General features: G+C 39.3%; 1 protein-coding gene across 5 annotated transcripts in view; it reads left to right on the forward strand.

The window, feature by feature from the left end:
- Positions 1 to 8,863, forward strand: part of RNF19A (ring finger protein 19A, RBR E3 ubiquitin protein ligase) — a 57,847-nt gene extending 48,984 nt beyond the window's left edge. Inside the window, exons 8-12 of one of the 5 annotated variants that reach the window (XR_011259055.1) lie at positions 116 to 329; positions 1,452 to 1,595; positions 2,473 to 2,612; positions 4,692 to 4,829; positions 5,503 to 5,816. Coding sequence is in view for 4 of the 5 variants with exons in the window: in XM_069600493.1 (XP_069456594.1) it covers positions 116 to 329; positions 1,452 to 1,595; positions 2,473 to 3,163 (1,049 nt within the window). In the remaining variant the exon portion in view is untranslated. Of the gene's footprint in view, positions 1 to 115; positions 330 to 1,451; positions 1,596 to 2,472; positions 4,667 to 4,691 lie in introns of those variants that run through there. The other 4 variants (XM_069600496.1, XM_069600494.1, XM_069600495.1 and 1 more) reach the window with 4 other exon arrangements.
- The last annotated feature ends 1,759 nt before the right edge of the window (positions 8,864 to 10,622 follow it).

Here is a 10,622-nt window from a genome sequence, read left to right on the forward strand (position 1 = left end):
CCTGTGTATGTTTTACGCTTTATATGAAAATGGATCCTATCTGAAAATCACGACAGACTCTTAAGGAGAGGGAAATTAGTAATCACACTAATTTATTTGAAACATTTGCATTTAGACACAACTTCGGTAGCAGAAGCAAGGCACAACCCCAGCATAGGGGAGGGAAGTGTCGGAGGCTTGACTGGCAGTCTGAGTGCGAGCGGGAGCCACATGGAGCGGATAGGAACCATCCGGGACAACCTGAGTGAGACGGCCAGCACCATGGCGCTCGCCGGGGCCAGCATCACAGGGAGTCTGTCGGGAAGCGCCATGGGGACCTGCTTCAACAGGTGAGGAAACTGCGCGCGGCTTCATTTTGCTTTACCTGTGAACTGGTTAGCTGAGAATTTCGAATGCAAAGCACGATGATTACATATAATCCTACTGCGTCAGGGTTGAAAACAGTAAGGTTTCAAGTAAGTTTTAAGGTTTCAGAAAATGAAATTTAGTGGTAAACAGTGAATGAGGAGATCTGATGAGGTAAAAACCAAATCTTAGGGATAACATTATGCCATTTTTTTGTTCACTACACTTGTCAGATTTTACGAGTCAGTGCTGGAGCTTCTCTGGTGAACACTGTAAAGGCAGTGATTGAGCCTGTAGTTACATCTGTGGGGGGCAGCCACAGCTGGATGTTCGGAAGTGAGACACTGGCTGAAGCCTGAGGGGACGGGTGGTGTCAGGATGTCTGGAGTACATGGGCTGAGGCCAAAAGAGTCTGCCTGGGCCCTTTTCTGTATTAATGGGTATTTAATTCTCACAAAGTCTTTTACCAAAAGCTACGTAGATAAGTAGGATAAGTTAAGCATTTTTATCTTCTCTTGTTTTTTCTTTAATTCACTTTTATTAGCTTTAGGGTTTTTTTAAATGTAGGGGAAATACATGAATTAAAAGATAAATCATTTATAGTTATTTTTAGGTAGTGTACTTTTAAACACAAACTCTTAAGTTATAGTGGTATATATTATTATTTTTTAAGGAGTCAAGTGTTAAATTTAGAACCGTTTTTAATATACAGATGCCCAGAATTTTTTGATTCATTGATCTTAGAATGGTTTTTAATGTATTCAGATTTGGTGTTTTGCACTGAAATAGGGGAAGCAGAGTGCCGCACCCTAAGTGAGAATAATGGAGCATGTTTAAGTTAAAATCCTTTCTATTCTGTTTGTGTTACTCTGTAACTACCTTACTTGGCAGACAGCTAATTTTCCCGTTTTATTCGGGTGACTGGTACTATTCAGTGTACTGCAGTAGAATTTGAATAATCAAATAAAAGGAAACTGAAAAAAATAATGTTTATAGTTGTCTCTAAATTAGCTTCTTGTTACTCAGTTATTTGAAGATAAGCATTCTCATAGTAGTGCTGATATTATGTATAATTTTTGTCTTTTTCTGATACCCCACTCTTTAAGGTTGGAAGTACAAGCAGATGTACAGAAAGAACGGTACAGTCTAAGTGGAGAGTCCGGCACAGTCAGCTTGGGGACAGTTAGTGACAGTGCCAGCACCAAGGCAATGGCAGGATCCATTCTGAATTCCTATATCCCACTGGACAAGTAAGGAAAAAGTTGTTGTAGAGTCAAAAGTATTTTTAGATTAATTTGTATCCCTATCATTAAGCAGAAAGTGAAAGTGAAGTTGCTCAGTCGTGTCCGACTTTTTGTGACCCCATGGACTGTAGCCTACCAGGCTCCTCCATCCATGGGATTTTCCAGGCAAGAATACTGGAGTGGGTTGCCATTTCCTTATCCAGGAGATTTTCCCTTCCCAGGGATTGAACCTGGGTCTCCCGTACTATAGGCAGATGCTTTACTGTCTGAGCCACCAGGGAAGTCAGAATTCAGGTGAATAATTGTTATCTCTTCTGTTAGGTTCTCTGAAAAATGTAAGTGGTGAGAGATGTCCAGAACAGGCAGATCCATAGAGACAGAAAGGAGATTAGTGGTTGCTCAGGGTTGAGGAGAGGGGGAGAATGGGTACTGGCTGCTAATGGTACAGGGCTTCTTTGGCGGACAATGAAAATGTTCTTGAGTTCGATCATGGTGATGATTGGACAACTGTGAATATACTACAAACCACTGAATTGTGTACTTTAAACAGGTGAATTTATGATATGCAAATTCTCTCTCAATACAACTGTTCTGGAAAAAAAAATGGAGAAGGTAGCATAGTACCTGGAACAGTGTAAGAAGTGAGCGTAGTTGCTTTTGGTTTTTTCTTTTTTCCCCTAATTGAAGCTTTGTTATAAAGACAGTTCTCTTATTTCGAGCAGCTTTTTTCCATGAGTAGGATGTATCCTGCATTAATTTGTTCTGATGCTTTTATACAGTCTTTAACATTTCACCCAGAAATCCTCCCCCTTTGATACATTTGTATTTAATTTAAAAAAAAAAAGGAAGTCAGAAACTTATATTTGTTTCACTTATGTTCCAGAGAAGGCAACAGTATGGAGGTTCAAGTAGATATTGAATCAAAGCCATCCAAGTTCAGGCACAACAGTGGAAGCAGCAGTGTGGAGGATGGCAGTGCCACCCGAAGCCATCCTGGGGGTTCCTCCAGTGGCTTGCCTGAAGGTAAATCCAGCGCCACCAAGTGGTCCAAAGAAGCAACAGCAGGAAAGAAATCAAAAAGTGGTAAACTGAGGAAAAAGAGTAACATGAAGATAAATGAGACCCGAGAGGACATGGATGCACAGTTGTTAGAACAACAGAGCACGAACTCAAGTGAATTTGAGGCTCCATCCCTCAGTGACAGTATGCCGTCCGTAGCAGATTCCCACTCGAGTCACTTTTCTGAATTTAGTTGTTCTGACCTAGAAAGCATGAAAACTTCTTGTAGTCATGGTTCCACTGATTATCACGCCCGCTTTGCTACTGTTAACATTCTTCCTGAGGTAGAAAATGACCGACTGGAAAATTCCCCCCATCAGTGTAGCATTTCTGTGCTTACCCAAACTGCTTCATGTTCAGAAGTTCCACAGTTGAATCATACTGCAGAAGAACATGGTAACAGTGGAATAAAACCCAGTGTTGATTTATATTTTGGCAGTGCACTAAAAGAAACAAATAACAACCACTCACATCAGACAGTGGAATTACAAGTTGCAATTCAGACTGATATATAGACCTATAAATGCTGCAAAATAATTACCACTTGAAAAACCTTGTTTGGAGCTGGCTGAATTACAGATGGCTGTTGTAAGTTTCAAGTTGCCAGCAAAGGCCGGGTTACATAAGCATAATGCAGATAACGTTTTCTGTGTTCAGCAAAGCATTGTGTTTCATGTGGATCTTAATTACCAAACTATGAAATGAAAGCTTTAAAAGTGCATTATTGTAAGGACAATAATTCTTAAGAGAATTATGTTTTGTGTGTTTGCCACAAATCAGTGCTTGAAGCACGTACTTGTGTATTTAGATAGAAATTTGGCTTAATTTATAATCAATATAAAGTACTAATGCAGTTCTACAGCATTCTTACGAAGAGAACTTGAGGCTTAGGGATAAGTGGTTAGTGACATTTTATTGAAACCACTAAGGGATACTGTTTAAAGAACCTTGCAGGTTATTCTCAGTATATGATATTCTTTGTAACATTTCTGTTCATAACTGGGCATAGATTTCATTTCTTCTTCATATGCAGTGTGGATATATACAGCTTAACGCAGCCCATTTGCTACCATGTGGAACTTAGACACCTTGGGCGAGATTGTGGCAGTTTTGCACAACTTTGAGATAGAAATACCTGGTACTCTATTTAGCTGGTATATTGTTGCCATCTTAGAAGACAAGTGTAGAAGTAGGTAATTAAGTATGCTGACAGCACCAAATAAGATATACAAAGCTGCGGAATAAAATTCCATTAGTCTATAAGTATTACAAAAAGTCACCTTTCCCAAGGGGAACTTTGCACCCCATTGATCCTTGGTGCCTTGGGAATAGACTGGATTTAAGGGCCTACGTGCTTGAGAGTTTTGCTGTATTGTTTTCTATAATGTCCTCCTTAGTCACCTTGGATTATGTAGAAAAATACAGGATAGAGAAACATCAGTATAATTACGGTAACAATGCTGAAAAAGTATTAGCCTACCAAAGACACACTCAGGCTTTAGTGAACAACTTTACATAATAACCTCAGTTTTTAGCACATATCTTCTCCAATCATGAAATCAAAGCATGGCGCAGAGTTTGTACCAAGTACTAAGGAGGGGTCCGTGTATGGCTGGCTTTATTTTCCTTTGCTTTTGTTTATGGAACATATTCAACTGACATAAGCAAAAGTTGGCCAAAATATTGCCTGTACTGTTAACTTCCAGTATAATTCACTTAAATAAAACAGGCTCACCTCAGTGATCAGCAGTTAAAATATTCCATCTTCTATGTTTCTATTGAGTATTACCATTATGGTGCTACTAAGCGTTTTCTTTTGATAAAAGGAAAAATGCCATGGGCTGCAGTCTTCTTTCATCACTTTTCTCACCAGGCCCATTAATATGCTTATAACACTAGTGCCAGTTATTTTATTTGATAATGCTTATTATGGTATTTGTATATTTGTCTGCATTCCAATTTTGTTCAATAGTGAGTGTGTAAACTGCATACATGAAATAAATGTAAATACTAATGTATCACTGCTGTATGGTTTGTGCACAGGCGTTTTTATAAGAACAGGAACATTCATTTGCCGTGTGGTAAATTCATAAATATTGCAAGCCACTGAGAGGATTCTACATTCTTGTCTCAGCCCAGAGGGAGGCATCTGCTGAAGTTCTCAACAAACAGTGTTTGAAAGTATCCTTTCTTCATGTGAAAGACCTGCCTTCCTTCAGAAAGAAGCTGCTTTCTTCATCCACAGAATTTCATTTTTTTTTTTTAAGTAGATTCGTTGGAAAGTAAATAGGTCTGTTACTAAATTATGAAGAGAGAAGCATTATAAATCCTCATCTGAAAAGTAAAAAGATCTTAACTTTTAAGAGATCCTACTCTGGCAACATTAGGTTATGAAACTACAGTCAGTTAAATTCAAGCTAATAATTGCAGCAAAACACTTTGTATTCTTACAACCTCTATAAAATACATAGATGGTTTTTCTGTTTTCCTGTTACATAGTTAATACGTCATGAAAGTAAGATGTATGAATATGTTGACTGCCTTCTTGACATTTCATAAAAAACTAAAGATTAAATGGAAAGCTAAATGATCTTAGGAGGAATACAGCAAAAGCAGTGCTGTGTCAGGAGGCCTGTGTGTGCAGCTCATTCTGTCCCCTCTCCTGGTTGTACCCAGCCAGTACCGCCTCAGTCTCACTTTAAAAATGGTCTAAACCTTTCAATTGACTTCTGAAGTTCCTTCAAACTTGGGTTAATTAAGGACCAAGTCAGATTCCTCTGGAGCTCAACCTTGGGCTACCATAGCATGAGAGAATACTCCAGAATTAAGACAGGCCTTAACTCATCACCTCCAGTATTCTTGCCTGGAGAATTCCATGGATAGACGAGCCTGGTGGGCTACAGTCAATGGGGTCATAAAGAGTCGGACACGATTGAGTGACTAATACTTTCACTTTTTCACTTAATTCATTAGACTCTTTTAAAGACCCTTTATACTTTGCTTTTTTTAAGGCCTGTGGGGAAAATCACATCGTAGTGAGAGAAATACACTGATTATGATCACATACCCTACTGGTCATTGTGTGTGCTACCAGTTTACCTGAATTCTCTTACATGTACAAATTAGCTTTTTATATTAAATTTACACAGTTCATTCTTTTGCTAGAAATCAGGTTAATTTGTAAATATGAAAGATTTTCCATAGCATATTCTCTAGTTAAATATAAATTTTGGAAAGGTTCTTCATGATGATGGAGAAGAAAGACTCCGGGATCACCTCCTCCCACAGGTACACCACAATTACAACTATTTACAGAGTAACCATCTATGGAAACCACCTAAAGACTAGCAGAAAAGAGTCTCTACAGCTAAAGATATAAAGGAGGAGCCACAACAAGATGCGTAGGAGTGGGAGAGACTGGTATAGTCCAGACTCACACCCCCAAGTCCTTGGCCCCAAATGGGAAAAACATCACATACGCAGAGGGCTCCCCAAGGAGCGAGGCGGGTCTGAGCCCATGCTGGGCTCCTCATCCGGGAGTTCTGCACTGGAAAGATGAGCCCCCAGGACATCTGGTCAGGGATTTAAAAACAGGCTAAAAAACTGAGCTTACTTTTCTGAAAAACTGGGCTTACCTTTGAGACCTGGGGGGCTGGGTGGGACGGGGTGCTTCTACAGGGCACATGCAAAATCTCAACATGCTCAAAGTCCCAGAGCAGAGGGAGAAGTTCTAAAGGAGCCCAAGTCAAACCCATTCACTTTTGCACAGTGAACGAAATCATCTACCATGTGAAAAGTCAGCCTACTGAATATCAAATATCAAGTCAAATTTCTTACCAATATAAAAAAAAAATTCCATTTAAAAGATTGGCCAAAAAGCATGTGAAAAGATGCTCAAAATCACTAATAATTAAGGAAATGCAAATTAAAAGCACAAGGAGATATCACCTCACACCTATCAGAATGGCTGTTATCAAAAAAGTAAGTATTGGCAAGGATGTGGGTAAAAGGGAACCCTCCTGTACTGTTGGTGAGAATATAATTGGTAGAACCACAATGGAAAACAGTATGGAGGCCCCTCAAAAAATTGGAAATGGAATTACCAAATGATCCAGCAATTCCACTTCTGGATATTTCTCTGAAGGAACCAAAAACACTTTTCAGATATATGCACTGCTGTGTTCATAGCAGCATTATTTACAATAGCCAAGATGTGGAAGCAACCTAAGTGTCCATTAGTAGCTAAATGGATAGAGAAGGTGTGATATGTGGATATGTGTCTGTGCATATTTGGGTGTAGATACCTATATACGTGTGTGTGTGCTTGCGTGTGTGTCTGTATGGAATATTAGCCATAAAAATGAAATTGTGCCATTTGCAACAACTTGATATAGAGTATTATGCTAAGTGAAGTAAGTCAAATACGGTCTCATTTGTATGTGAAGACTAAGAAAACAGACTCATCGATACAGAGAGCAAATGCGTGGTTGCCAGATTTGGAGGAAGAAGGGTGCTTTGGGCAAAACAGGTGATGAGGATTAAGAGAGACAAACTTCCAGTCGTAAAATAAATAAACCCCAGAGATGTAATATACATCATAAAGAATATGGTCAATACTATTATAATAACTATGGAGAGAGATCATTACTAGGTTCATCACAGTGATGATTTTGTAGTGTATGTAAATGTCAAATCACTATATAGTACACCTGAAACATAATATTGCATGTAGACTATATTTCAATTAGAAAAAAAAAACTTAGATTACCAAAGGATAAGATAAATGTTGAAAACCATCAGAGCTATTGATTCATACGTAACATGAGCAAAGTACGTAAACTACTGTCATTTTGCCAATTTTAGAATCAGTTAAGATTCTCAGTTATGTTTTATATGGCTCTTTTAATGGACTTGTTTCATTTATTTCCCTTAAGTATAAAGCCTTTATTTACATATTGGTTGTTTCTGGAAGCCCAAAATAGTATTCTAAATCTGGGGAGAGTTATAGTACTTTAGTAGCCATCATTTAGCAGATAAATAATGAAGGGGAATTTGCAGTTTATACATTTAGTTCAAATTGAGTCACTACATTTCCTATGCCAGTCAGAATGTCTGTGACTTCAATTTATTTATTCATTCATTCAATGAAGAAAGTAAATCTGGAGATACAGCATTATACCAAATAACCAGATTCTCTGATTTCAGCAAGCTTATAGTCAGGAGAGTGGCATAAATAATAAACATATATACATACATTAAAACATTGTCAGATAATGGATGTTATAAAAATATGAAGTTGGGGGAAAGTGACTGGAAATATTGGGTATGCTGTTTTATCCAGGGCAAATTAGAAAGAAGTCTTCTTAGGTGACACTGGTGCAAAGATTTTTTTAAAAGTGAGGGACAAACTATGAAGACAGACCTATTGGATGAGCATTCTAGAAAGAAATCTTTCCCCAGGTGAGTTAATGGACAATTTAGACATCAGTGTTGGAATTTGTTTGATATCTGGAAATCTGTTAGCCACCTTGTTTTCCTTGGAGAGTGTCTTGACCATTTTTAGCACTTTCCCATAAACATTTGAGAATAAGCATGTTGCATTCCACCAGTTTTGCTTGGGATTGCACTGAATCTATAATTATTCCTCGAGATCTTTCACATCTTTTCTTAAATCTTATCCCCAGGTACTTAATTTTTTTAGATACCATTTTCTGTTTGTTTCAGTTCAGTTCAGTTCAGTCATGTCCAACTCTTTGTGACCCCATAGACTTCAGCACACCAGGCTTCCCTGTCCATCACCAACTCCCAGAGCCTACTCAAACTCATGTCCATCACGTCAGTGATGCCATCCAAGCATCTCATCCTCTGTCATCCCCTTTTCCTCCCGCCTTCAATCTTTCCCAGCATCAGGGTCTTTTCCAATGAGTTGGTTCTTCTCATCAGGTGGCCAAAGTATAGGAGTTTCAACTTCAGCATCAATCCTTCCAGTGAATATCCAGGACTGATTTCCTTTAAGATTGATTGGTTGAGTCTAGGTTCGATGCAGGATACAGGATGCTTGGGGCTGGTGCACTGGGATGACCCAGAGAGATGGTATGGGGAGGGAAGTGGGAGGGGGCTTCAGGATTGGGAACACGTGTATACCCGTGGCGGATTCATGTTGATGTATGGCAAAACCAATACAGCATTGTAAAGTAAAATTAAAAAAACAAAAAGATTGACTGGTTGGATCTCCTTGCAGTCTGTTTGTTAGCGTATAGAACCACAGCTTAATTTCTCTGTAATGATTTTGCTTTTTTTTATCTCTAGAGTCTTTGAGATTTCTTTATACACAATCATAATCTGAATTTTTTTATTTGAAAAACACTTTTACAGTGCTTTAAAGTGTCAAACAGTTTCTATGTACTTCTAAAATATTTTTCCTTACTCTTTGGAACAACCCTATGAAGGAGATGCTCATTATCCCCATTTTACAGATGAGGAAACTGAGATACAGAGTTATTAAGTGTTTTGCCCAGAATTTCATAGCTGGTAAGTGGCAGAACAAGGATTCGGATCTTTTTGATCATCACATATATTTCTCTTTCTGGCCATCTCAAAGGGAACCCCTTCAATATTTCAACCATTATGATATTTATGTTTCAGTTACATTTGTAAATATATAGATACATATATTCAGTTCAGTTCAGTTGCTCAGTCGTGTCCGACTCTGCAACCCCATGAATCGCAGCATGCCAGGCCTCCCTGTCCATCACCAACTCCCGGAGTTCACTCAGACTCACGTCCAGCGAGTCAGCGATGCCATCCAGCCATCTCATCCTCTGTTTCTCCTCCTGCCCCCAATCCCTCCCAGCATCAGGGTCTTTTCCAGTGAGTCAACTCTTTGCATGAGGTGGCCAGAGTACTGGAGTTTCAGCTTCTGCAGCATTCCTTCTGAAGAAATCCCAGGGCTGATCTTCAGAATGGACTGGTTGTATCTCCTTGCAGTCCAAGGAACTCAAGAGTCTTCTCCAACACCACAGTTCAAAAGCATCAATTCTTTGGCGCTCAGCTTTCTTCACAGTCCAACTCTCACATCCATACATGACCACAGGAAAAACCATAGCCTTGACTAGATATTATAGATATCTATTATAGATATCTACTGGGAGAAATATCAATAACCTCAGATATGCAGATGACACCACCCTTATGGCGGAAAGTGAAGAGGAACTAAAAAGCCTCTTGATGAAAGTAAAAGCGGAGAGTGAAAAAGTTGGCTTAAAGCTCAACATTCAGAAAACAAAGATCATGGCATCTGGTTCCATCACTTCATGGGAAATAGATGGGGAAACAGTAGAAACAGTGTCAGACTTTATTTTTGGGGGGCTCCAAAATCACTGCAGATGGTGATTACAGCCATGAAATTAAAAGACACTTACTCCTTGGAAGAAAGGTTATGAGCAACCTAGATAGTATATTCAAAAGCAGAGACATTTCTTTGCCGACTAAGGTCTGTCTAGTCAAGGCTATGGTTTTTCCTGTGGTCATGTATGGATGTGAGAGTTGGACTGTGAAGAAGGCTGAGTGCCGAAGAATTGATGCTTTTGAACTGTGGTGTTGGAGAAGACTCTTGAGAGTTCCTTGGACTGCAAGGAGATCCAACCAGTCCATTCTGAAGGAGATCAACCCTGGGATTTCTTTGGAAGGACTGATGCTAAAGCTGAAACTCCAGTACTTTGGCCACCTCATGTGAAGAGTTGACTCATTGGAAAAGACTTTGATGCTGGGAGGGACTGGGGGCAGGAGAAGGGGACAACAGAGGATGAGATGGCTGGATGGCATCACTAAATCAATGGACATGAATCTGAGTGAACTCCGGGAGTTGGTGATGGACGGGGAGGCCTGGAGTGCTGTGATTCATGGGGTTGCAAAGAGTCGGACACGACTGAGCGACTGAACTGAACTGAACTGATTATAGATATCTATTATAGA

The sequence above is a fragment of the Ovis canadensis genome, chromosome 9 (genome assembly GCF_042477335.2).
Source record: "Ovis canadensis isolate MfBH-ARS-UI-01 breed Bighorn chromosome 9, ARS-UI_OviCan_v2, whole genome shotgun sequence".
Classification (NCBI taxonomy): domain Eukaryota; kingdom Metazoa; phylum Chordata; class Mammalia; order Artiodactyla; family Bovidae; genus Ovis; species Ovis canadensis.